The sequence below is a fragment of the Hippoglossus stenolepis genome, chromosome 16, assembly GCF_022539355.2.
Source record: "Hippoglossus stenolepis isolate QCI-W04-F060 chromosome 16, HSTE1.2, whole genome shotgun sequence".
Lineage (NCBI taxonomy): Eukaryota > Metazoa > Chordata > Actinopteri > Pleuronectiformes > Pleuronectidae > Hippoglossus > Hippoglossus stenolepis.
The window spans coordinates 14,614,338-14,642,242 of record NC_061498.1 but is presented as its reverse complement, the minus strand read 5'-3'; the positions used below and the strand labels follow the sequence as shown (position 1 = coordinate 14,642,242).

The window sequence follows — 27,905 nt, the reverse complement described above, 5'->3', positions numbered from 1 at the left end:
AATCATGCGCCTCGGACGCACGGGAAGGCGTGCCTCCCATTGCGCTTAAATTCAAGTCTGTGCAGCGGTGAAGGGCACAGTTTGCTCTGGATCTCACACCTCCACAGTGCCTCTCAGAGCGGAAGCCGGTGTAGGAATTGTGGATCTGATATTATTAAATTGATATTCTCGCATCGTACCTTTTGCAACTGGAGGACGTGATTGTGCCACATTGGAGCTTTTTTTTTTGTTGCGACGCGCGTCAAAGGAAGACGCAATAGACCATCCTTACGCGATGGTCCAGCCTCCTCCCGAAGGCTCCTTGTCCTCACAAAGCACCAACGAGATATAAACAGCTTGTCTAAATAAGTGTAAGTGTGTGTTTATGACTCGCTCCATCACAGACTCGCAGTTGGAGCGCGGAGAGCGTGTGGCCGTCGGGCGTCCTCCTGCCCGCAGCGCGCACCGGTCCCTCTGATGTGGATCCGTCTCGCCGTGTCGAGCTGTTGTATGGCTGCAGCCGGAGGATCCGCACCGACAGGACGTGGTCTGCGGAGTTAAAACTTCTCATCGCTTTGTGTCTCGAACCACTCCGTCCCGCGCTACAGCCGCACGATGACCGAGAACAACGAGGTGGAGAGCGAGGTGCAGCTCCAGCGCTGCCCGAGCACCATGTCCATCCAGCCGATGACATCCAAGGCAAGTACCAACACTTCTGAGCTCTGTTTGTGGAAACTAATACAAGTTGACTCTCTTCTATAATGACCTGCCTCATAGTTCGTACCCTGAGACATCCAGATTCAAGCATGAACTTTGCACAACAGTTTCCTCCACACACACACACACAGGGCACACAGAGATCACACTCTTTCCATTCTTTACCTGCTGTTTGATTCATTTTGTTTTTCACCCACTTGTATTATTCAAACGGTTTTGTGTAATATTCATGACACTACTTCACAAATGCAGTTGTATTCATCATGACTGCGTCACTAGGTGTAACTGCACACGTAAGGTCTGATGTCACTGTCTACCCCTTTATACCCTCTCTCTCTCACTCCCTCCCTCCATCCCTCCCTCTGTCTTTCTCCAAACCCATATTGCAGACAGGATTTATTGCAGACATAAAATAAATGGTCCCGATTTGACACTTTTCATTCATCCTTGTCGCGATTTGCTTTCACTCTCAATTTCATATTCCTGTCACTTTGCTGCTCTCACAAATGCTTCGTTAAACAACTGGTCACATTGAAATGTGCATAAATGGCCACAGTTAATCATATGCACTGTTTAGAACGGGCTGAGTCCTCCTCAGACTGTGGTGCAGAGTGAAGTTAGAAAACTCTGCGTTCATCCCACCTGGTTTATCTGCAGTGGCGATTTTACAGTCAATGTTTTTTCATAAAATGAAACAGAATTTGCTTTATTACTGTTTATGTGTGTAGTTCTTTATATTCGTTGGATTGATTCACTGAGCTGCTGTTATTTATTCATACATCGCATGTCAGAGAGTTCAGAGGTCGACACAATATTCAGACCCAGGTTCACAACTTTTCAAAATTAAAGCTCTGTAATTCAACTCAATATAAAGCATTATAGCAACAAACCCAATGTTGGGCTTCTACTTTGAAGACTAATTGCTGAAGAGGAAATTATTTTATGTATGTTGCTGACAAGACGGCAATCAGTCCCCGAGACACACAGAGAAAGTCTGTGTCAGTCCGATATGGTAAAATAAGGAAATAATTAACCGGCGTCGATGTCGACCCGAAGTTTGACCCAGTTGCCGACCGCTGCTGTGGTTTATCAGAGGATGAAGAAGAAGACATGAAGGCACACTGCCCCGCCCCCACTGACTGTTAGTCGCCTGTTTATTCAAATTTTCTTCATTTTGAAGGTAAAATCGCTCCAAACTCAACACGGTCCCTCCCTGGACCACAAAGAATACACATGGCAAGCGTGACGCCAATAAGATGAATGGTACATACAGACAGACAGACGTTTGTGGAATTACTATGTTTAACGTGTAGACGGTCTTTCTACTGTGTAAGGCTGCCTGAGCTCCGAGTGTCCTTACAAAGTCTCCTTATGATTCCATTTAATTTGTTGACATGACAGTATAAACAAAGATTTCGAGGGCCGGCCTGCAAGTGCATGAGCTGTGAAAGCTTTCTCAATGCCTGCGTTTTCATTGGAGGGCTTTCAGAGCACTTGAGTCATTAAAGCCCAAATCACTTGATGCAACTTCAGCCTTTGTCTTTTGTCTCCATTCGCCTTCCTCCCATTGCTCTCTCCCACACACACACACACACACACACACACACACACACACACACACACACACACACACACACACACACACACACACACACACACACACAGGCACATGCCATAGACATTTTTTAAGCAAAGTGACACTCCCGCACAACACAGTGAGATACTTCACCAGGCTGCTTCATCTAAATATTTGATGTCCTCCGTGAAAAACATGAAAGTCGACTTAGTTGCAAGGCCTATTTTATCACCACTCACCTCACCGTGCATGACCCACTGCAGTTATAGCTCCCCTGTCCCCCCCACCAGCTGCTGCTAAAAGGAAATTTGGTGCAACCCGGTGCCAGGTGGGCTCCATCTGATTGGTATTTTTTCTCCAGCTTCACCACATCACAACCATTTCTCTCACAGACTCATCAGGCTGGACATTCAATCTCCAGCTCGGCTCCTCATCTGCCTCTGCTTTCCCAATCGATCGAGGCAGCGCTGGTAGGATTAAAGAACCCCGTGTGGTATAGATTTCACTTTAACCTTCAGCTCTCCGGCTCCTGCACGGCCTGTAGATATTTGATGTTCAGGTTAAAGGTCAATTGTAACGTCTTTTGAACTTCCTTTAAGATGTGTAGTTCCAATAACAACTGAGGGTTCGGAGTGAATTTGCAACCACGCAGAGGTCTATTAAAGGGATAGTTCACGAAATTCACTCAAGTTTCAGGGGTAAACTTTGTTGCAGCCTCGGGTTCTGCCATTGAAGTCAATGGTGACTTCTTCGTCAGACGTAATAAAACAACCGAAAAAAAACATAACAGGCCTCCATATTGCTCGTGTGGTGTCATCCAAGTGTCCAACTCAAGCACTTCACCCACCCCTCCATCGGCATAGTGGTGAGTAGATAATGAGTGAGTTTTCATTTTTCGGTGAACTATCCCTTTAAGCTCGTCTCTGAAACGTATAGTCACAGGAGAGTCACCCGTATGTATCTTAGACATTTAATCAAGACCATTCTCAAACTAAAAGATTCGCCACAGGGTGTAATTTTTTGAAGGAATCTAATCAGACACACAGCCATGTGTCCGTTCTGTTTTGTAATTAGATGAGGATGACGGGGAGAGGGGGGGGGACTCCTTCTGATAACAGATGCTCCCTAAAATCCTCCGGCAGCAAATTTCTCACATATCAGAATTGGAGAACAGAGGGAAACACAGAGCCAGAGGATTAAGGAGAAGGGAAGCATGGACTTTATCTCCCTGACTCCCAACAATGTAGTCTGTGGTCTATTGCCAAGGCTGGCAGGAGTGTGAGCGGTTGGCCAATCTGATGAGATGCCTGAGTAGCAACCATCAGCTTCTATAGTGCAGGTTTTTTATGTTTTTTGTTGAGAGGTTGTTTGATCTGTCAGGGCCGCTGATGCATGGCGTCTCTATGATGGAAGAGCACAGGTAAATCTTTTTGTCTCCGAGATAACCACCTCTGAGCCCGGAGATATAAACACTTAGAATAATGGTTTGCAACATGTTGAGGGGAGATTGGCCCATTTGTCAGCCTGCTCACTTGGTGACGAGACATTACGGTTCACCCGTGTGTCTCCTCAGGTTTCTTCATCCAATCGTAACCAGTGTGAGGGCATAAACACACACACACACACTGAGTGGGGAAAGGTGTGTGGCATTGCAGACCGGCTGGAAATGAGAACTTGTCCCTGCTCCAAAATAAAAAAAAGAAAAGTCATCTTAAACTCAGACAATTTTTTATTGTGTGAAAGAAATCTTACACTTTAGTGCTTGAAAACACATTATGTTGAGTGATAGTAGCTTTACTCGGGTTTTGTTTTGTTTGGTTTCCAGTCGTTATGGCATTTTTATCCAAGAGCAGACAGTGTAAGTGGACATGGGGGGGTCCTCTGCTGGAACTCAATCATGGAGGTGATACAAAATAGTACATGAGACAGTAATTTAGTATCATCATTCATCCTCTTTTTTGTGCATCATTTAGTGATGTTATCATGGCATCACTTTACAAAATGATGGTGTGCGATTTAAAAAAATTGCAGCAAACAAAAAAATAAATAAGTCAAAACATGATGCATGACAATATTGGAAATGTCATTCTTAGTGATAGTCACAATTTCTAATTCATTCATTTCAACCATCAACCAGGCGACACATTAATACACATGATCTCCCCTTGAGGTAATTAATGATTTACTTTTCAGGAACAAAGAACTATTGGCCGTGATTCATCAAAGGTCAAATAAAACAAGAGTCTTGCAGTGTGAGAAATAAGCTAACATGCTCAAAAAGACTTATAGTGTGTTTTAACACGCTGATATTGTCATTTGCTGATATGCATTTTAAAAGTAAAAAACAAAAAAATTCCATATTGATGAGGTTGAACTTGCAAAACACCCAACATACATTTAGCTATTTCACTTCACAACCTCATGTTGGCACTAGAAGAAAGATCATTGGGATACATTTTTTTTTTCAGACCATAAAAAACGGTGTAAAATGCTATGACAATACACCCAGTAGTTTTGTGATATTTCAGCCTGGGCCAAACTGAGCGAGCGAGCGACCAACAAACTGACGGGAGTGAGTCAGAGAAGGAGCTTGACGTAGGCCAAGGTCTCAATTAATTAATGTAACACCTTCACTGCTGCGATGTTTATTGATGTGACACCACAGAGACGAGGTGTGAGCTGCTGAAGTGCTGCTACAAGTAGCTTCAAAAGGAAAACTGGCTGTATCTGCTGTGCGTTGCTGACGCGAGGGAGAAAACTATCTGTTATGGGAGGTTTGTTTGTCACCGATGATGCTCTCTCTGAGGTAGTTATTCCCTCCCCTCGGTCTGAGACTGACAGCCTTTGTGCTGTGTGCTATGGGATGGCGTGCGTGGACAGCGATTGGATGAATGAAAATGGGTGGATGATGAGTTGCCAGGGCAAAGCTGCACGGCAGGGTTTGCTGAATTTTGTGCTGCAGAGAGGAAAATGGTTGTTATAAACACCAGAGATTCACACATAATTTCCCCTCCATTAAACAAGGGGACAGAAGTGTCTGTGGGTGTTCGAGCAGGCACGTGATTGGCTGTGCGTGCAGTGTGTGTGTGTGTGTGTGTGTGTGTGTGTGTGTGTGTGTGTGTGTGTGTGTGTGTGTGTGTGTGTGTGTGTGTGTGTGTGTGTGTGTGCGTGTGTGTGTGTGTGTGTGTGTGTGTGTGCGTGTGTGTGTGCGTGCGTGCGTGCGTGCGTGCGTGCGTGTGTAATATCTGTGTGACGTATCTGTGGACAGATGAATGGAAGCAGCCTGTGATCATGTATCCCGAGTTCTAAGCAGAAACCTGCCAGGCAGACGAAGATGGACGAAGCGTCTCCACACCCACGCATTGTACAAAAATTCAGCCAAACTATCCTGGATGCGGTTGCCGCCATCTTGCACTTTTGGTAGCTAGGTAGGTTGTTATCTGGAGCCAGCGTCTGCACTCATTGAGTCACACCATGGTGCCATGTCTCACCGACACGACCAATCAAGAGTCAGTCTCAGCTGTCGATCATGACGTTTCACACCGTTTTTAAAGCGTCAAATCTGACTATTTAAAAGCAAAATTAATGGAAAGATAAACACAGAAAGTTTTTGTTTGGTCCCATCCACTAACACGGAGGAGCCAGGGTTTATGACCTATACTATACCAGCCACCAGAGGGTGATTTAAATGATTTGGCTTCACTTTTTGTCCATTTTTTGTACGCTCCAGATTAACACCCTGTCCACACTAATGGGTATATTTTGCAAAACAAACTTTTTCCTCTGTGTATGGGCCACTCGTCCACACACAAACGCAGTTATCAGTCACTAATACGTAGATCTTTACAAACTTTGCGTTTCCCTGTGTATAGAACAATGCCATCATATTGTACTTTGTTCATGCTCATTGTTGCTTTTTGTAATCAGCATGTGCCAGAAACAACAATAACAATGTCGGCTATATACCAGTTTCTCTACATCTGGTTAGCACTGCTAGGTTTAATTGCAAATTGGCAATTAAATGTTCCTTTACTGCACCACATTACTGGCATTCACAGTCATCTGTATCCCCTAATATTACTTGGACCACCACAGCGTTCTTCTCTGGTATCAGTGGTAGTGTAGACAAAGCATAGAACAGACTTCCTCCGTTCAGTTACAACTGTTTTGTATCTCCAACTATTTGTTTTACATTTTCGGCCCAAACTATTGAAGTCCCACAGTGAAGGTGGCAATAACTTTTACCCTATGTGTTACTGTAGGGTGAGAATTTCCTTTTGAAATCACATATTGTGGTGAGCCAGGAAACGTTGTTACCATTATTAAGGCTGAAATATCACATATCATAAGGTCACATGCATGCACTTTGTGAAAGACGAGCATTGACACTGATTCTATGTGCTGCAGGTTGCTTTTTATATTCTGTTGCTGGCAATCCTGTGGTGATTGGCACAGTTCAGGGTAAAATAAGAGAAATATGGAGAAAAAGCTAAAGTAATGGTTTGTTTTACACACCTATACTTAAAGTTATGTGACTGTAATGGTGTTCCGGACCCCATCATCAAATTTCAGACATTGCAGAGTATTTATTTGAACCTTTACCACCTCTTAAAGAAGCTGAACAGCTGCAGTTATTGGATTAGCTTTTCTGGTTTGAAACATTCTGCACTGGGTGCAGCAACTGTCCACACCAAAGGATGTAATGGCCACAAGCTGAATTTATCATCACGCTCCCAGGGGGCCATGGCATTGTTGTTCAGTCTTGACCTCTGGACAGACGGGAGCATCCCGCATATATCTCAGTCTGGCCCCTGTCTCCATTAAATGCTGATGGAGCGAGGAAGAGACACATATTTGTTTGAAATAAAAGCTTTATCATTGAATTATGAGCGCTCAACCCCTGCTGTCCCTCCATGGGGCATTGATTTTGGACATTTATGTTGGCAACATGTGAGAAGGGCTAGGGCGTCGGGGGGGCGGATCGAAGACGGTAGAATTATGGGCTTTGACGAGTCCGCTGAGGCATCAAGTCAAAATCTTGTCTGCAGCAGAGACATCCCTGCTGCTTGAGGAGTATTGACTGCAGGTGTGTGTATATCTCTGGGCAACGTTATGCATTTTGCAAAGCATTAGGAGTCACTTTGTGAATCCCATAAATAATTTCTGAGGAGAGAAACACCGTCAAGCGAGGTTTAGCCTAAAACCTTCTTCGGGGAGAGAAGCATCCTTGGAGCTTTTTGTCTGAAGTGGGATGAGATGAGATTGAGGCACTACCATTTGCACTTGACAGGCATCTTCATGATATTGGAGGGGAATCAATAACAGCTATGGGAGCGGATCATACATCACAGCCGCTGTATCGTCTGTACCGAAGCTCGCTCCGCGCTGACTCCGTCGCCATCAGCCTCTCACCTGTCACAAAAAATTCATGCGTGGCTGATGCACACGGATAGATGCCTTGCGCTCTCGTGACCCACATGTAAAATGGCCTCGGGAGTGTACAGCTAATTTTTCGAATGGAAGCATAGGGAATGCTTTTTAGGCCCGCACACTGACACACGATTCGATTAGCTGTAATTGAAACGTGCCGTAGTCGGAGCTGTTATACCAGTGCTCATCTGCTCTGATTGAAAGAGGCAGCTCGAGACTGTGATGCTGCACAGAAAACACGTCGAAGCTTCTTCATATCATTAGTACAGATGATCAAAACAACTTTAAACGGTTTGTAAAAAGGTATTCATTATGTATGGCTTGTAAAAAATGAATAATTCATTCATGCTTTACAATTTGACAACAAAAGCAACATTCGGTTTGCCAAATTGTAAGAATAAATCTGCTTGGCTTGATCCTCCCTTAGAAAATGAGTCATAAAGAGTCATGACGTGATTAGAATCTTATCAATAAATCATAAAGTATTGATAAATGTTGACAAATCAATCTGATCACCACATGCGTTTGTGGCTTTCAGGAGCTTTTCAGATATATCGCACAATCCTTCCAAGAGTTTCTACAGCTGACGTGGAACTTAAATCTCTACCTGAGCTGTCTGTGGAAAAGTTGCTTCGTGGGTAATGTAGTCTCCAGGGCTTTGCAAGGAAGAGGAATGTGTGGCATAAAAAAAGAAGACGTCTCGTTAATTTAGATTTTGCAGTTTTAAATGTGCTGTGGGTTAAAAAACATCTGTAGACGTTCAGGCTGAATATCCACTTTAAATGCAGAAGGAGAGTTTCAGACGTGCTGCAGATCCCCTGCATGGTACAAAGATTTTTGGGCTAACTGGCTATTAACGAATGCTGGTGGTGGTTTAGTCTACACTGAGGAATTATGAGTCTTCTTCCAGAGACTAAAAACTGAAAATAAAAGTCAAGGACATGAGTCAGACAAGCGATAAATTAACTCCAGTCTGGGCTCTCATAGCCCTAACAGCAATGTAATACACTACACTCTTCTCCCCTATAGCTTGTCATCACCAATGTCGTCTGATCAAGAGAAATTTCACAAGAAAACATACAGAATGGGCAAATTTGCCCTCACGCACGTCCATCTCTGTTTGTCTTATTTACCTCCCTGTAAGAACTCTCCATGTACACACACACACACACACACACACACACACACACACACACACACACACACACACACACACACACACACACACACACACACACACACACACACACACACACACACACACACACACACACACACACAAACACAAACACACAAACTCAAATAGACAAACTGTTTTCATACCCTATTCCCAGACTCACAGAGCTGTAAAGAGCATGTCCCTGTAAAGGGATTATGTTTGGTGCTGAGCAGAACGAGCGCAGACAGGCAGACGGACGGAGTGTCTGTGGCCTACTGATTATCAGTCTGCTCGTCTGTCTGCGTTGATCCATTTTCCCCCCCTGCGACATGGCCACACCCTTATGATGCTCTATCGCAACCGCTGCACGTCAGGGTAACAAATGGTCGCCCGTCCCTCTGGGAAAGTAGCATCATCATCTGTCCACGGAGCCGGAGGGAAATGTCAGGAAACATGCATTTATCTAGCCAATCAATGTTAGATGGCTGCAGAGAACAGGTCTTACAGAACGTGATGGCCGCTGAAGTGACGTTTTTGTCGCCTAATTGTTGGGCTTCTGAAATACAGCTGCCATCAATCATTGCAGACCGTTTGGTCAATACAGCTTGTAGAATACAAGCGCGGATGGTAAGTCGATATGTATAAGTGCAGGTACATGCAATTTGGTATGATGGCCACGTGAGTTTGGCCCCCGCGAGGAGGGATCCATTGGCTCTGTGCACTTTGTGCAAGCCTGTGGAGCAATCAATGGGTCCAATGAGCAGGCTCCATCAGATTAAGAGCGCTGAGGATATGCTGTTCATACATGATAAGGCTGTGTAAACTGTCCTGTTTCATTTCATCACAATTGCCCCTCTGCCACCACCACCAAGGAAATGCCGTTTACATGCAGGGGTCTTCAATGTATGGCAGTGGGTGGGCTCACAAAGGAAAGGCTTATCTTGTTTAACCAAGGGCCGAATGCCCAAGCAGCTCTATTGCAGCCGTGTCAAGGTTGCGCTCCGTCTTCTCGGAACATACACTTTGCTCTTACTGTTTCCTTATGAGGTTATATTGTATTTCATGAGTCACACTCTGCAGTTCACAGATCAGACCATAGTGTTGTCTTTATGGATGCTGGGTTATTGCCTGTGCTGTCCTGAGGGCGTAGGGGACACTTGTTATTACTCCCAAATGTGGCGCAGCATTCGTGCTTATATTGTGTTTAATCGTAGCGTACCTTCTTTCTCTTCTCTGTCCCTGTCAATGTGTGTGTGCAGCTCCAAAGGCTAAAACGCTCGCTGTCTTTCAAGACCATCATGCGCAGTAAGAGCGTGGAGAACTTCTTCCAGAGATCCTACAGCGACGCCCGCCTGCCGCCGGATTTCATCACCGACCCGCCGCCTCCTTCTCCCCCTCTGCTGCCCGGCTCTCCTCTCGTCTGCGAGCGCTCGCCATCCATCTCGCCGTCTCTCAGCCCCAACCCCTCCATCTCCTCACACTCCCCCTCTCTCAGCCTCTCCCCATCGCTGCCCATCAAGCCTCCAAGACCCCAGGTCACCCACTGTTTTCAGGACCACGTCTTTCGCAAGCCCACCAACTGCCAGCACTGCAAGCACATGATAGTGGGTAAGGTTCTCAATACATCCCCCTGTTGTCAAGCCAAGGTTTCGATTTAGCTGCAGGATTCAAGAGATTTATGGCCTCCATTCCTTTTTTTATTTCTTTTGCTAAAAACACTTAAAAGTTTATTTAGGCACAATGTATTGATGCAGGAGTCTAAAGTCCTCAAGGCAAAAGACTGACTCCACTCTCAGCAATAGAGCCGAGCAGTGACCACCCACTTTTAGAATGGCTCTGGTTCATTTTCTCCTTTGACGTTTCAGAAAAACCTTATACAAAGTGTTTTAAGGTCGACAAGTGACAAGATGAATTGTGACCATGAATTTGATTCGGAGCACAAAAAACTAAGTTGGAAAACTGAAAAAAGGCGAAGGTTCAAGAGAAATCATGGTCGCTCTTTGGTAAACATTTCCATGGAAGCAGCGAGCTCCACCAATCAAAAACGTTGCCATTACACTTGAGGATTATGGGTGGTGTAGTACTTCTCTTTGACACTGTGAATAAAACTACACAGAACCACACTGTTGAGCTCTATATACATCAACTATAGGATTACAGGTTAGCTTAGCTTAGCGCAAAGGCTGTAAACAAGAGGAAAGAGCTTCCCTCTGCTGAACTATCTCTGTAAAGTTAATGTAGCATGAACATCATTGAATCGCTTTGAAACAGACCTCGCTGTCTGAATTTTTCTACTTCATTTATTGAAAATGACATTCACTCGACTGTTTGACTTCAATGCAGCTCTGACAATGTTTATGGCTGAAGAAAACATTACATTATTAAGAGGTGCAGATGTACGAGTGCATTTATTCCTCATTTGCTGCAAGCACAAACTCCTAGCCGCTGCTAAATCTACTTCCTGTCACTATGATTGATTACGGACTCCAACATGCTCCTCTTTATATGCACAGGTGCAGTTTTTTTTTGCATGCTCTGTGGTTTTAGTTATGTAATACATCACTTTGATCTGGCTGCATTCCTCTGCGGTCCCCGAACACAGTCCAGTCCGGCCCCCGTCTCCTCGTTAGGCTGATGAAGTAGAATGTGTGTTTTTTTCGCTCTCCAAAGTGAAAGCAGTGTTTATGTCGCGCCATCCAGTTTAATGCGATTGTTGTTTCCGCTCCGCAACAGATCAGTCGGTGTAATCGCATCTGCAACAAATCCAGAAATCTGTTATCCTTTGTTTGTAGGATAAAAAGGGAACTCAACCCCCTAATCCTTACAAAACATTCAACAATCAACAGAGGATTTCTCATTACGTGACAAATGAGCAAGCATGAGCAACTCTGCGCTCAGGCGCTCAAAAACAGAGATGAAAAGGCAAGATGACTGAATGCCAAATCGATTGGGATTGAAATATCTCCAGGTTCGTTACAAATCTCTCCTGGACGTTTTGAAAGAGGTGCTGTCGGTTAGGAAGCCGTTAGTGTCAGCTCTGTGAGCAGCGCCAGCTTGATAAAACTGGGACAGCGCTTGTTTACAGCGTCTACCTGAGCAGAGAGAAACCTGTTCGTGTGATCTGAAGGCCCCTTTGTTTTGCCGGCACTCTCTGTCTGTTGTAGATCTGCAGCCGGCTGGGGTTCTTCTCCTTTTTAATTCCTCCGTGTCTGCTTCCCTTTGCTCTTATTCTATCGTCTTTGTTCCTCTCCACAGGAAACTCCAAACAAGCTCTGCGGTGTAAAACGTGCAAGATGGCCGCTCACCTGTGGTGCACCTCGGAACTGTCGCAGCAGATGTGTCAAGGGAAGGTGCGAATACACACACAGAATCGTACACTCATTTGTAACACTGGTTATATTTTTCATCATAGCCACTGAACGAATGTCTTGGTTTTCTCAACTTTTTATCCGTCATCTGTGAATCGACTGTTTCTATAATTTGGCAACTTCTTTAGTGTGAAGTAATCACTGCTGTGGTGTTTCCGGCTGTGTCCTCTTTTGATTATATATTTATTCATTTTTGCTTTGGTTCTTCTGTTAATTCAAATACAAATGAAAAACAATGAAAAAGGTAATAAACCGGGTACTGCCTAAAACCATTAAAAATATAAGACAACGCCACCTAGGGATATGGAGAGCCCCAGGACTCTTAAAAGTAAAAATGCTACACAGGTTCTTTTAAAATCAGGGGTGAGCAGAGTTAATACCTCAACTGAAAGTATATTCAAAATAGTTTATTAACGAATAACAATAAATAAAAAGATAAACATGATCACAAAAACTAAAACATCTCTTAATACTTACCGCTAAATGTCCGATATTGTCTCTCAGTGGGTGAAACCTTTTGTCCAACGCAAATGTCGCCTGGATCGTCCTCAGCGTCCCGTTCCTCCTCCCACGCAGGCCGCTCCTTGGTCCTCTCGTTTGCCGTCACACGCTCAAAGGTAGCCACGTGTCCCAATTCAGGGGCCCCATTCTTCGGAGGCTGCATTTAAAAATTGATTGCATCAGTGCGACTGGGCTGTCCCTTTTCAAAGGCTCCTTTAAACGCTGCAGACAAATGTCATGTGAGCAACAAAGAATCAAACGGGTGGATCTTTCTCTGGTGAACCTATCCAAGGATTCATTAAGTTGGTGGCAGAGCATTACTAAATGCAGCCACTCAAAGTCCTTGATGATGCAATAGTAGAAGAAGGACAAGCTGGTGATACAAATAGGAAAATCCTCTGTAGGCCGTTGGATTTCGGCTTGGCCTCAACTCAGCCTATGGAGGCCACATCTTCATAGAACAAGTAGAATGAGTTCTCTGAAGGATGCAGCCCCTGAATTGGAACCCAGCTCATGTCTACCAATACAGCTCATTAATTAACGCATTATTATTATTATTTTTTCAATCACCACAAAACCCAAAGTGTCAAAACGATATTTAGCCATTTAAGGGGAGCTTACACACTAGAGAATGTTTGGGCTGAGAGCTTTCACTTACTGGAGTGTTCGCTGGTTGCTTGGCAACTGTTCCCACCCAATAAATAGTGGGGGTCTAATGACACTCATAAAATGAACCCCCACCTAATCCTTTTAGAAACATCCCAAGATTTTAAGATTTGTGATGATAGGGAAACGAGAGACAACTTGCAAAAACTCTTTTTTAAAAATTTAAATTCTACTTCAAAAGAGAAAGTGGGATCATTTATACAGCGATCTAGAGAGACTTGTCTTTATGGAGGACATTTGTGTTCAATCTGAACTCCTACTTTCCCGACACAGTTTTAACAGACACATTATAAAACCACCGGCAACATTACGTTTGTCTTACAGTCATCATTTGAATAATCTGAACAGAAACTGTGTTACCATGGTGACAACCTGGATTTGTCGGACTTGAAATTAGATTTTTTACCGGCACTTAGAAATGAATTTGTTACGTTTATGGGCAAAGGCTAATTACGTTGTTGGCGGCGAAAAAAATAAATGAAATTGAAATGAAAGTGTTGAATCAGTCTTGTGTCGTATCACTGAGGCAGTCGTGTACATGATGTACTGTATGTAAAGTTGGACGACATGACAGTTCCCCAAAAGTGAAGCCAAAATCCTGATAGCCTGATCGCCCCCTGGTGGTAGGCTGCAGTAAAGGTCATAAACCCCACCTCCTCCATGTCAGTGGATGGGACATGGACCAAATTTAAAAGTCAAAGTTCAAGTAAAATAAAAGATGTTTTCTGTCATTTTAAGTAGATCTTATCAGTTCTTATTATGGTTTTAATTAGTTATTTGATGCTATAAAAACATCATGATTGACACCTGAGACTGACTCGGGATTGGTCGAGTGCCTGTAGCGGCTCCATCCAACAATCACTACTGTATAGACTAGCCTACAGTCTATGGCCAAGCCATGATGCAGCAATCGAAAATAACTGATTACTACACAATAATCTAAGATCACAATACTGATTGCTCAGAGTGAACTGTTTCTAAATAGGCCACAGGTAAACGTGGTCAGGTCTGGCTTTTAATAGCTCGGCCACACTCTGAAAACCCAGTTCAAACTTAGAGGGGGGATTTTCTTTCTTTCTTCTTTTATATCACACAGATCCTTATATCTTAAATCTTTATCACAGTGGATTATAAATCCTTATCTATATTACTTTTAAATGCAGGGTGATGTACTAGATTGGACATTTCATCGTGGCATTTGGTCAAGTGTGCAGTCGTCAGATAATTTGGAGCGATTTCAGTTCGGATCCCCCAGTGCAGAAACATTAGCATGCAGTAAGCGGCAAGAGCTTCTGAGAGCCACTTGGAAAAAACATGTCTAAAGCACTGTGTAGAAGATGGCTCTGTGCTGTTTGATAGAGGAGCACAAAGAGGGAGAGAGAGGTGGGGGGGAATGATAAGGGAAGGGAAAAGGTAAGAATGTTTCAGGGACCGAAAGGGGCCGCTTTCTACCTCTTGGTCCTCAAAGTGTTTGTCTCTTCAGCCTAATGTGATAAAGTGACTGGCTCATTTGCAAGTCAAGTCAACGCAATGGCAAACCGATATCCCAGCCGAAACACTTACTGTGCTTAATTCAGTGTGAAATTGCCATCGTGCTAACACACACACACACACACACACACACACACACACACACACACACACACACACACACACACACACACACACACACATACACAGATAGACTCACATGCCTGTGTGTAAGCCATGTGCGTACAAGTTAGTGCCTGAGTAAATACATTGCTCCTAATTAACAGCAAAGAGAGCTAACACTGTTCCTCCATTTGTGACTCAGTTGCGGCCTGTGTGCGCTCCCAAGTCTGCCTGTGTGTCTACATATGTTTCAATCATTTGTACTTCATTAATGTCTCTAATGAACTACATGGAACCCCCCTTTAACACAGCATATCAAAAGAGAAGCAATGGAAGCTGGCGAATAAAAACCAAAATCATTATTCTTTCTGCTCTCCCCCATTAGCCCGGAGCGTTCAAGCGAAACTTCAGCTCGCCGATGCTTGTCAATGACCAACTGTCAGTCGTCAAGGAAGTTCAGCCGAGCCAAGGTGAGATTACTCTGAGTGTCTGCGCGCGTGTGTACATGTGCACTTGGTTTGTTCGCGCCCGTGTGCTTTCGTTTCGTCTTGTTGCTCTTGTCCCAGCCGTTTTCGGTTTATTTTTAGATTTTTGTTTTGTTTTTTGTGCGTGTGTGTGTGTGTGTGTGTGTGCTTGTGCGTGTGCGTGTGCTGTAATAAAACCAGAACTGTCTCCATCTCACCTGACAACCGAGGAGCGTGAAGTGGAAAAAGAGAGAGAGGAAGAACAAATTCAGCTTCTCTTGGAGGCTGACGGACGCTCGGCACCCTGAAAGTATGTGAATAAATATTTATAAGTTCTAATGTTTATGTTTCTATATCTTTGTTTATGATTTGAACTGTATATGTATCGCTGGACCGACGGAGGGTGGTAATTCATCGTCTGACACTGCGGCTCACACCTTTTAGGCTTTGTAAACATTGAAATGCTGCCTGTTTTCTGAATCAGAGTTATGACCAGCTCTCTGCATCAGGACATCATCTACATTTCAATTTTTATCAAAATATTATAATTTTGAGTAGTACTCTACTTGATGTAATACATATACAGTATAGAAGCAGGACTATTGGGCCAGTATTGTAGCACTAATATTAATGTGTGTGTGTGTGTGTGTGAGTGTGTGAGTGTCTGAGTGAGTGAGTGAGTGAGTGAGTGTGTGTGTGGAGAGAGTTGTGTAGCTGTATATCAATCCGTTTATGTGTATCAGATTTGTAAACGTCTCAAATATCCGCAAACGCCTGCTAGAATCTGTTAATGTGTATTTAGAATCTGTATGTGCATAATCCGATTTTGTGAATGTGCAAAAAATCTGTAAATGTGTATTGAGACTTGTACGAGTGCAGAGACATGTGTAAACGTGTGATTATATCTGTGGATATACATGTAGATAAATCTATAAATGTGTACATAGATATTAATGGCTGACATGTTTTACTCCAAGAGCTAGAAAGTCATCAGTTGCGAAAAATGTTTCTTACCCATAGATTGTTCCAAAAGCCTGTCTCACTGACAACAACCACCCTGTCTAGCTTTGTGGAGGCAGTTTCAACATTGCCATTTCTTTATTTTTTATTTTTTAGCAAAATGCATGAGAAAAGTGACGAATAACGGCCGCCACACCCCAGCTCAGGGCAAAAAAAAACACCAGCGGAAACTGGTCGATGTGGACAAATGCCCACATGCATGAAGTGTAGCAAAAAATCATGTGTAAAAACGACGAGTACAGGACTTTGTCAAATGTTCCACATTGGAAGCATTGGAGCAAAACACTTCAGCCATCAATATCTATTTACACATTTCAAGATTTATCATCACATTTTCTGATCTGTGCGCACGTTTATAGATTTCTCCACAATTTTCAAGACATTTGCAAATCTTATTGCACATTTACATTTTCTTTACTCATTTAAAAATGTGATTAAGCACATACAGATCGATATACATCCCCCCACATACACACTCAAGTAATATTGCTACAATATTGGCCCCATACACCATCATTCTGATATTTCCTTGTCACTTAATTGTGTCTGGATACTAAAACACTCAGCTGTCAGATCCACTTGCCTTACATGTACCTGAATTTGTTCTTCCTCTGAACTGGAGCATGTTTTACTTTGCCAAACCTCTGGATCATGAACCGTGTAGGTAGGTGACGCGCTCCTGCATCTCCCACGCCTCATCATATCGTGCTGAATCATGGTTGCCACTTCCAGCTGTGACGTCCTTGTGCTACCCATGAATCAGTGTTCGACTAACCCCACACCTCCATCGTCACCCCGAGCTGCAGCGCCACGGTGCTTGGGTCTCCGCCAGGGCACACTGCACCCTGCCAAAACTCACTATCTCACATTGCAAAGTGTCCCAAAACCATGCTGACAAAAGGCTCTGTGAAACGCACAGCTCTCGTTTGTCACACGGCAAATTTGATGATGAATTTACCGACTGGCCCTCTCATTTCCCATCAACTGCATTTAGGCAAAAGTGAATTCATGCTCCAAGCTGCAACCCTGCGCTGACAGTTATAAAAATGATTACCTACCAAGTGATATATATATATATATCCATATATCCATATATCCATATATCCATATATCCATATATATATGTAGACGCAACAGCAGCTATGAAGCCATATTACAAATAGAATTCTCATTTCTGCACTGAAAACCATGCTGAAGGTCACTGTCTCTGTAGAAGATAATAATTTGTGTAGAGTCTCTGAACACGGCTCTGATTACTCTCTTCCGGTGCAATGAATTGCTCTGTGCCGGAGTAAATCCTCCACTGAAACTGCTACAATCAATGTAAAGTGTAAAGGAGCTTCATCACCAATAAATACCTCTTCTATCGTCACACTTACTGCAGGATTTCTGTTTATCTGTCAGGAGCACGGAGGCGTTGACGTCAATACGAGACGGCGAGTTGTTAGGGCCTCTCCCTCGCAGACACAAACACACTCGCGGAACATCTGGCCGTGCAGTTAAAATCATTTTGCCCTTTCATTCAACGTGTGTTGAAAAAAGGGAGCAGAAAATCTCATTCCTGACTTCAGAGATATTCTCCTCCAGCACTTCCATCTACATGAAATGTACCGATGAAGGCTCCCTGAGGATTTCCATATTTTAAATCACATCTCTCTTTCCCTTTCTACTCAACTACAACTCCAGATATATTGCGGCTATTAAAACGGAGACACATCCCTCGCCATAAATTAATTCATAAGGAAGTCAAAGTGTGCAGATTTATTGGGAGGTCTTGATGTCTCCTTAACTTTTGGCTGCTGTCCTCTCCCAGATCTAAAGTGGGTCACTTTGGTCCAGGACTCACTGTGTTACGACGGTTATATTTAGACCCTCTGGCTCCTCCAGATTGGCACAGGCACAACAATCCTGATGTGCGGTTTAATATTAGTGTGCAGCCATAATTGTAGAGCGTGTGGAGTATGAATCATTTATATGTGCGTTTGTAAATGAAGTGGATATATGCATGTGTGTGTGTTAGTCTTATGAATGTGTGTGTGTGTGGTTTCAGAGGCTGGGCGGACGCGCGTCGACCCCGTGTACGCTGCCTTGCGCTATGGGACGTCTTTGGCACAGATGAGCCGCTCCAGTTTTGGCAGTACAGAGTCTCCGACGCGCAGCCTGGTATGACATCATCCCCCAGTGGGCGGGTGGAGAGGAGAGTTGGACCCTGTGTGATTAAGACACACAAAGTTTTAAAGATGGTCCACTGGTCCAGTTTTAGATTCAGGATTTGATTTCCATCCACATTAGCTGATGCCAAGTATCAGCAACACAAAACATAAAGTTTTGTCAAGACACTTAAAACTATACTATTATATTTAAAACAGAAAAGTTTTACCAACTAATTTCTTTCTGGAAACATATTAATCCACTATATTCACATTCCTATAGATTATACTATGTAGATTAAGAATATTGCCATATTTTGATTTATATATATATACATGAATGTATACACCATAAACTAAAGATGGAACAACGCGTCTCCACTTCCTCCCACTGTCCCAAAATATCCAGAGTACGAATGCTGCCATGCTGCACATTAGGAGCCAGAGTCTGTGCAGTAGCATTCGGGGGACGGAGCCGCGGTAGCGAGGTTCTGTCGATACACGCACTCAAACAGTCTCACCTGTCAAACTTTGACTTTTTAGTTTGATCCATGTCCCCTCCACTAACATGGAGGGGGTGGAGTTTATGACCTATACTGCAGTCAACCACCAGAGGTCAATAGAGATGCTTTGGCTTCACATTTGGGGAGCAGTCATGTCATCCATCTTTACATACAGTCCATGGAATACACATATGCTATACATATACAGCTTACTGTTGAAGTATTGATCATAGACACCATAGAGTTCCACCCAGCATCACTTGGCTGGTTTGGCGTCTAGAATCGTGCTTCTCTGCACCCTGAAGCCTGTTTCCCAACAGTTTGATGAGCACACGTGTGGATTACCGCAACCAGGTGAAAAGTCACCATAACTAGATGTCCAGGGGGTTATAAGTGACTCTTTGAAACTCTGTCTCTGTTTTTGAGGTCACTGTAGTTCCTTGCTGAGATCAACTTCATTTAAATCCTCCCTCCACATATGGTGAAGAGATATAATTGAGCACCAGGGTGTCGTCTATAAGGAGCATAATGGATGGTGCTGGTTTTCCGCATTATGTAGTTGAGCCTGTGTGCAAATCTTTTTCGTACATGAATTGAGTCCAGGTTCTCCTCCTGTGTGATGTTGATTATTCAGAGCAGGAGCTTTGACATCCTGTTGCTAACATTTTATTTTATGTTGTTTCTTCTTTGAAAAAGGGGGAGGGAGGTGAGGAGAGGCAGCAGAGACAGTGCAGCATGGAGGAAGAGATAACTCAGGAGACAGGGGGTAAACGCCGCTGTGTGTCCGTGTCTCCATCCATGTGGATGCGCTCTGTGGCGACGCTGCTGTGTGTCCATGCATATGTCGTGTTTACTTGTGCATGTGTGTGTGTGAGGGATTTACTGTGTCCGCTTCTGGAAAAAAAAAAATTACATGCCTGATCGCATATGTGTCAGTGCTAAGAAAATGTCTCACCACCTCCAGACGTAGCAGTGCCAGACCCTGAGTTGGAGAAAGAGGAGGAAGACGAGAGCAGGGCCGAGCCTGAGACTCCTGCGGAAGAGAGCAACGTGACGGTACAGCTCTGTTTGATCCGCCTGTGCACACCGTCACCTGTTCTTGTTTTTTCTTCCTCGAGTGCGTATGTCTGTCTCACTAATTCCCCTCCCTGTGTCCAGGTGCCCAAGCGCATTGAAGTCCACTCCATCCACACCTATGTAGCGCTCTACAAGTTTCTGCCTCAGGAACAGAATGACCTGGAACTACAGTGAGTAAGAGCCAAACAGACTGCCAATGTGCAAGTATTTCCATAGCCCCAGTGTTTTTTTTGCTATTGTGCGTGTGAGTGCATTTGCTTTGTCTGGGTTTTTGCCCTGGCTGTTGTTCCTGCAGGATGAAAATGTCCCCACCATCTGCAGAGGACGGTATCGGGGCGCCCTTAAGGATGACTAATTATAAACTCGGAGCCCATCACTGTCCCCCACGTAGAGCGAGGGACTGAGCCATGTTCCCAGCAGGGGAGAGGATAAAAAGACACAGAATAACTGAGATGAAAGGGCGGACAGTCATAGGAGGAGAGATGGCATAGAAGTAAAGATTATCATAGGCAGAGAGAGAGAGAGAGAGAGAGAGAGAGAGAGAAGAGGAGGTAGAAAAAAGAAGTAGTCTCTATAAGATGAAGGAGAACGAAGAAAGAGAAGATAGAAAGGACAGAGAAGTAAAAATAAGGGCAGCTGTGTGTGTGTGTGTGTGTTTGTTTGTGTGAGTGTGTGTGGGTGTGGGTTTGGTGACAGCTTTCACAAAGGTACATCTGTGAGACTGTTAAAAGCCATCTGTGCTGTTAACTGCATATTGTGTAATTGCACAATGTACAGTATATGAACTGAAGTGTAATGTTTCTTTGCTGTCTTCATATCTTGTCAGTTTGACAACTCATACGAATATTTGCACAATCAAGGTCAGACAGAAGTTTGTGTAGAAATGTGTCTGTATTGGAAAAATGAAACATTATAAAGTGTTTTTATTTTGTTGCCGCGTGTAGTTCGACCCAAATTGATCACGTCTAACGCCCCCACTCACCGGAAAGGATAAACAGGATTGTCGCCGGCCAAAACTTCTTCCAGCTGCTCACTTGATTTAGAAATTCATGTTTTACTTTGTCGTGTGTGCCCTCTTTTTTTTTTACGCATCATGGAAATTACTCCACCATCTGCACGGACCACGTGTCTTCTGCGGCCATTTTCAGTAGTTTAGAAAAAACAATTGGTTGTCCCTCCCCTTCCAGTGCGTGGGCAAGATGGTGGCTACTCAGTGTTCATCATTTTATGCCCACATTTTTGACCATTTTGTTACCATCATCCACATACTTACGTTGCACTGCATGATGCCATTATTGTCAGTGTGGACGCACTTATGCACTCAAAACAGCAAGTGTGAGTGTGGAAGTACACAAACTGAGACACAGCATATGAGTGTGTGTGTACATGGGCCCGAATTTAGAGTTTAGACAGAAATCTGTCACTTTTCCGACTTAAAAGAAACGCAGAACCTTATTTAATCTTTATCCTGCAGTTTTAAGTTGTTGGATAAAGTAGCTCGGCTAATCCCACGGACATTAACCCTCATAATCCACATGGACCTAAAAAGGCACAAAATTTATATAAAATCAGGGTAAGAACTAAACACAAAAACATACACACAAGTTTTAAGCCGTGCTCCTGGGAGGAACCTCAGTGAGCAGAATAATTACACTTCAGATATATGGGTCTCACCCTAATTGGTAAGTGGACTATGTGGAAACTTTGTGTGTGTGTGTGTGTGTGTGTGTGTGTGTGTGTGTGTGTGTGTGTGTGTGTGTGTGTGTGTGTGTGTGTGTGTGTGTGTGTGTGTGTGTGTGTGTGTGTGTGTGTGTGTGTGTGTGTGTGTGATGATCATATAGTGCAGTTCTGGCATCTGAGGGACACAACATACAGATTTGTAATTGGGACAGCAGTTTCTCCCTGTATATCTAGGACAGTGGGTAAACTGCATGCATGTGTGTGTGTGCGTGTCGACGTTTCATCAAAAGCGGGTGGCACCATTAGCATGCAGGCCAGGTTGGCGACAGATCCGGTCCAGCCTTGTCTACTGCAGCGGGGCACCACAGAGCCATATTTCACATGGACCTCATGACTTTGGTATTGGCCGCTCTGTCACCTCCGCTGAGGGACACAGACTCGTCCAGATTCTAACCTCTACGCAGCTTTGTTACCGTGGATACCACCACTTAAGTTTGATAACTTTACCTTCTGTCCTCACACTCAAGTCCCTGGATTTCTTTTCCTGCTGACCGCTCTCGCCCTCTCCCGTCTCCACGTACCCTTTTCCTCTCCGCCTCAATCACCTCGCCTTAATGCCTCCTCTTTTTCATCCCCATCTCTCGTCTGATCTCTTTTAGTCCCGGAGATCGGGTGCAGGTCACTGACGACTCCAATGAGGAGTGGTGGAAGGTGGGTAACAAATCATTTGCAAACATACAGTATGTATGTGTATGTGTGGTTCGTACACCTGTATTCTTGAGTCCATATCATGTATTTAAATGCACTGAAAAGTGTGTCTGTGTGTGTGTGTTTGTTCGTTTGTGAGTCTGTGTGTGTGCTCATTATTTTATGTCCCTGTTTTCTTGAATCCATATCATGTAGTTAAATGCTCTGAAATGTGTGTGGGTGTGTATTTGTGTGCGCTCATGGATATTTTTTCTTCAGTCCATATTGTGTATTTCAACTTCTTGTGTGTGTGTGTGCGTGTGCGCCTTCATGGTGCGCATGTGTTATTTCAGTTCTTTATTAAGCCTTTAATTCTCGACACCTGCTCTATTTGATCCTGTCATAAACATGCAGGCAGCAGCCACAGACGGAAATAGAAACACAATTTCCTCAGAAAATTAGCAGAAGAGTTTAACATAATGAACTCGACTAGTGTTGCAGCCTCAAAGAGCTCGTTAATGGGTCCACAACGAGCTTCACTCCCTCTCAATGGAAATAAATGTGCGTCAATGTGGTTCGTTTGTCCATGCGTTTCAGTCTCAGACAAAAGAAGACGCACTCCGACTTGACTGAAGAGCACAGTCTGTGGGTCTTCAGTATTTAGGGCTGAAAGTGAAGCAGCAGTCATTTAATTTATAATCAGCGCTCCCCGTTCTTTAAATTAAAATTATGAATAGTTTATGAATCACTTCAGTAAACACTTCAACACCTGAGGAACGAAGGCGATAAATAATGAAATATTGCTGCAGAATGACTTTCGCTCAAACACCATCAGCCTTCACCAGAAAACAGGGCTGTCATTCAGGAGAGTGCATACCTCCGCCAAGACCCAGTCCCCTTATGAAACCACATTTATATTCATTCAAGTCCAGATTTTTATTTGGATCTGCACCACATTGCACACACACACACATAATAATCAGTGCCCAGAACATGCCTGAATATTCAAGATCCTAACAAACAAACAAACGCAGATGAAAATATAAGGTCTTTGGCAGAGTAGGTGCAAATTTTGATTACAGTCTCTCTTTAAAGGTGCTATGTGTATGTTTTCTCTGCCGTCGGATGATGTTTCTCAACGGAAGTGGGTGTTGACGATTCAGCCATTGTTGTGTTTCCAAATCAAGCTTATGGAGCACTCGAACGTATGTGTTGCTTTAAAATCGTAAACAACAACCAGTTTCCAGCAGCAGGACACACAATATAACCGTACTTGTGCTAATAATACTGGCAGGTCCATACATAATGACCTGGATTTGCATTAACATGATTTGATTGGCTCGTGCCCGATGCTTAAGTACTTGTTTAAACGAGATCTGATTGGCTGGTGCTTGTGCTGCCGCTTGAAGAGTTGAAGTCATTTCATCTTCTATCGCACGCGGTGCAAGAGAAGTGATGTACCGGAACCACAATGCAGCTCAGCAATGCGTGACATCGCCACACTCAAAGTGAATGGGCAGCATTTCCTTTGAAAACTCGGATGCATTGTGCAGCGCTACAGTGACTCACTATTCAAAGAAGACTTGAAGTAGAAGGGAAGAGGTGACAGAAATAGAAGCAAAAGAAGAGTTAACTGTGGTGTTGCTTTCCACACCTTTGCAGAATAACGGAATGAAGTTTGATGCTGAAGTTGCAACACATAGGATTGTTAAGTTAGCAGCTGTTTCTGCTAATGTCGGCTAACTAACAACGTGCAGCCCCTTTAAATAGGCAAAATCTTACACGTAGCTGAACTAATTTCTTGTCTTCATTTCAAAACAATGATCACTGTAATTTCTGTAACGATGGTGCCTGTTCTACACCTATTTGCGCAGATGGCAATTCAAATGCCTCCTTGGTTTTATTACTGAATAACAACAGTAACTGCTCTAAAATGTGTCATTTAGCCACTTCAGAATCATCTTTGTCAGAACTAACCTAATAATAAATGCTGATGATTACTGTACGCTGCTCCTGTGTTTTCCAGGGAAAGAGTGGCGACAAAGTCGGTTTCTTCCCTGCCAACTTTGTGCAGAGGGTCCGGCCAGGAGAGAGAGTGTGGCGGGTCGTCCAGAGCGTCAACGCCACCCGAGAGAGAGGACACATGGCCGTCAGGGAATCCCAGGTACAAGAATATTATCACGCTTTATTATTTAATTAAGATCTTTTTTTGTGTTCTTTATTTCTTCATAAATGTTACAAACTGTTAAGGCCTTAACTGACAGTTTGGGAACCTTTTAGTCGGCTCGCTCAGTGCGAGATCAGAGGATTCTATTTGTGGTATTATCCTGTGGTCGCAGGAGGCTGCAGCCTGTTCCAGTCCCCACTGGCTGAGAGGCAGGGTACATCCTGCTCAGGCTGCAATCAGAGTGTGATCAAAGCATCGCCTCGAACATCATCTCTGTGTCATATCACTTTATACCAATTTTCACAGACACTTTATGTCCCCCACATGCACAGAACCTGTATTTCTCCAGAGCACAAGTCAGAAAATCTTGAACAAAAATGAGAAAATACACAAATGAGCTGCTAATGAAATCCATTTTTTGATGCAAATGAAAATAACTGCATGTTTGTTGTTTTTGCTGGCAGAACCCGTTCACATTTACACATTTTAGAGAATGATTAATGCACTTAGTCACACAATTTTCTCCAGATTACACTGACAGCTGCTGAGAGTACGAGTCAGCTCAGCCACCTGATCTACGCTTAACTCTGAATGTTAGCAAAACAGTTTGCATGTATTTTACATCAAGAACCAATTATTCAGTTAATCCTGACATCTACCTACAAATTCCACAAATGTGTTTCTGTCTGTATGTGGTAACCTCATGTCTATTGTACATAACAGAACTCTGAAATGGCCGACATACAATTTAAGAAAAATAATACCAGTTGAGCGAATCATTCAAACTGATATATAAGCTACTATAAATGAAGAGTAATAAGGCAAATACAGTTTAATTTGATAAAAAACATTGGTGTCAGACTAAAGTGCAGCTCTGCCTCCTCCCCTTCAGATCTGTGTGGGGAAGCGAGAGGACGGCGAGGTGTTTCTAAAGCTGAGCAGTGGGAAGAAGAGAGGCCTGGTCCCAGCTGACTCCATCGAGGAGATCTGAGCTTCATCCTTCCACTTCTACTTAACCTACTATCACATCTTTAACAACTATCGCCAACACCACTTCTTCCACAACCTCGCCTCTGCAAAAAAAAAAAAAACAACAGCTGCGGCCTCTTTGGCCAGTCCTGACTGAAACCATCCTGGACAGAACACACACACTTCTGCAACGACCTGGAAACACAGCTCCCGATGGACACACGGTTTCCAGTTGAGGTGGTTTGCTATTAGTCTTTACAAATGAAGTGTACAGTTATGCATTATAGTCCTGCTTTTACAAAAGGGACTGTTTCTCAGCTCTTCTCCTGCTGTCGGTTTATCTTTTAACACACGACAAATAAATCAATGTTTAGTCAGACGCAGCGTGTACAAGTCAAAAATGCTTTGCATCTATTTGCTTGGATGCTGTATCCGATTTAGTTTTTCCTAATCAACAAGGACGTCTACCAAGTGGGAGGAGGTGGCGTTCTGTCATTGGAACATGATGCTACTGTCAGTGTCCTTTTTCTTCTTTCTACCCACTCCGTGTGTCTCATCCCTGTGCGCTCGTGTCTGGATCTGTGGCCCCGGGGTTTGATATCAGCTTCGTGCAAACTGGTACACATGTAACATGAGCCACCGGCCAAGGACGACCACTGCCAGCCAGAGAAAGTTTTTTTTTTCTTTTTTTTTGCCAGGAGGACACACAATGCAAAAAAATCCTCAGTCGTGTCAGCCTGTGTGTGAACAGCACTCGCCAACTTGAGAGTGCAGAAATGAGAAGATTTTCCAAGGAGAATTGGACACTGTGATGATCTTTTCACAAGGAATTCAAAACTTTTTTTTTTTTACCCCCAACTTTTTCAGTATGAAATTACAATGAAAATATGGTGTGAAAAATGCATCGACAGCTTTAAACATAAATCACGGGAGGAGCCCGTGTTCCAGAGGGAGAAAATGCAAGAAAAGAAAGTTTTTCGCAAAACTCATTTTGCCCTTTTCAACACTTTTTTCCCCTTGTAGATGTACAGTAGCTTTTTCTTTTCGGTTAATGACTCAACCATAGAGGAATAAGCATTGAGTCTAACACAGCAGTGTTTGTCGAAGGGTTTTCATTTTGTTGTCTTGTCTTCAACAAAGTGGATGCAGTAGAAATCAAAAGGAGGGGGAGGTGAAACTGCAAGGGTGGTCCTCGAGTGTTGCAGTTACATGTGGCAGGAGCTGTTTCCCTGTTTTTCACACAGAAGGAGCTCGGCGGGGCTTAAAAAAAGGGGGGAAGGCCAGCTCCTGCAGAGACCTGCTGAAGACCGGCAGTGAGTGTTGCACAGCATCTTAACATGTTCACTGGAGCTCAAACAGCAGCAAATAAAAGTCTGCCAGAAAGAGAAAAAAACAGAGAGCTTTCCGGCCGTGACAAGGAGGACACGTTTCGCTGACGGCTTGAAGGAGGACACAGGAAAACAGACACAGGAGGAGACGGGGAACGTCGTGAGTGTGTTATGAGTCAGTGTGTGTGCACGCAGGTAGTGTTGCACCCATGGGTTTCACGAGTCATCATTGATCAAATGTCAGCCCGTCGTCTCCATCTCTCCCGTCCTCCTGATCGTGATGTGACTGATCAGCTCTGACAGAAAGTGGAGGCATTTTTTGTTTTTTCATGCATGTTCGATGTTGGTTTATAGACTTCTTTAGCGATTCATGAATTCATTAGTAAGTGTGATGCATTTCTCTCCAGAGAGAGGAACGGCACGAGATCACAAGCACCGGGTGTAAGAGTAAAATGGTGGCACCGCAAGTTATGAATAATTGAACTCTTCTTTTCCAGATCAGAGAGATCCAGCTGATATGATCATCCTTTAATTTACCATTCAATATAAGACCCTTAGAGGCTGCTACAAATAAATGTCTCTTCTTGTAATAAGGACAATGGCACTTTATTTTGTGTCATTTCCTTCATAGCAACTTCACTCTTCAGTCGAATGGCAGATGGTTTGATGTTTTGCACGGCAGCGAAAACATTACTGGAAAAAAAAAATTGTGCCCGAGCAGAACTGGATTAACATTTGTTAGCTGTATAATCACTTTGTCATCCTGCATTTTGTTTCGTTTTATGCAACGTCCCATGAGATTTCAACATTTCAAGTATGTGTTAGGATGTTTTTCCCAAGCCCAGAGTCAATAAAAGATCTTTACAAAACT

The 27,905-nt window shown here is 43.6% G+C and overlaps 1 protein-coding gene across 2 annotated transcripts; it reads left to right on the top strand.

The window, feature by feature from the left end:
• Positions 1 to 60: 60 nt before the first annotated feature.
• Positions 61 to 27,905, top strand: LOC118124076 (SH3 and cysteine-rich domain-containing protein 2). Of its 2 annotated transcripts, XM_035181874.2 has the most exons (11): positions 61 to 678; positions 10,121 to 10,469; positions 12,117 to 12,211; positions 15,375 to 15,459; positions 18,524 to 18,636; positions 19,823 to 19,892; positions 20,091 to 20,182; positions 20,285 to 20,373; positions 22,543 to 22,594; positions 24,597 to 24,734; positions 25,630 to 27,905. In XM_035181874.2, the coding sequence occupies exons 1-11, from the start codon at positions 595 to 597 to the stop codon at positions 25,726 to 25,728; spliced, it is 1,266 nt and encodes a 421-aa protein (XP_035037765.2). In that variant the 5' UTR covers positions 61 to 594; the 3' UTR covers positions 25,729 to 27,905. The 2 variants fall into 2 exon arrangements, with proteins under 2 accessions (XP_035037765.2, XP_035037766.2); XM_035181875.2 differs by lacking the exons at positions 18,524 to 18,636; positions 19,823 to 19,892.

Excerpts from the sequence above, each read along its gene's own strand:
- LOC118124076 (XM_035181874.2), top strand. The coding sequence starts at position 595 with ATGACCGAGAACAACGAGGTGGAGAGCGAGGTGCAGCTCCAGCGCTGC. Across the intron at positions 22,595-24,596 it reads CCAATGAGGAGTGGTGGAAG|GGAAAGAGTGGCGACAAAGT; the intron begins GTGGGTAACAAA and ends TGTGTTTTCCAG. Across the intron at positions 24,735-25,629 it reads TGGCCGTCAGGGAATCCCAG|ATCTGTGTGGGGAAGCGAGA; the intron begins GTACAAGAATAT and ends CCTCCCCTTCAG.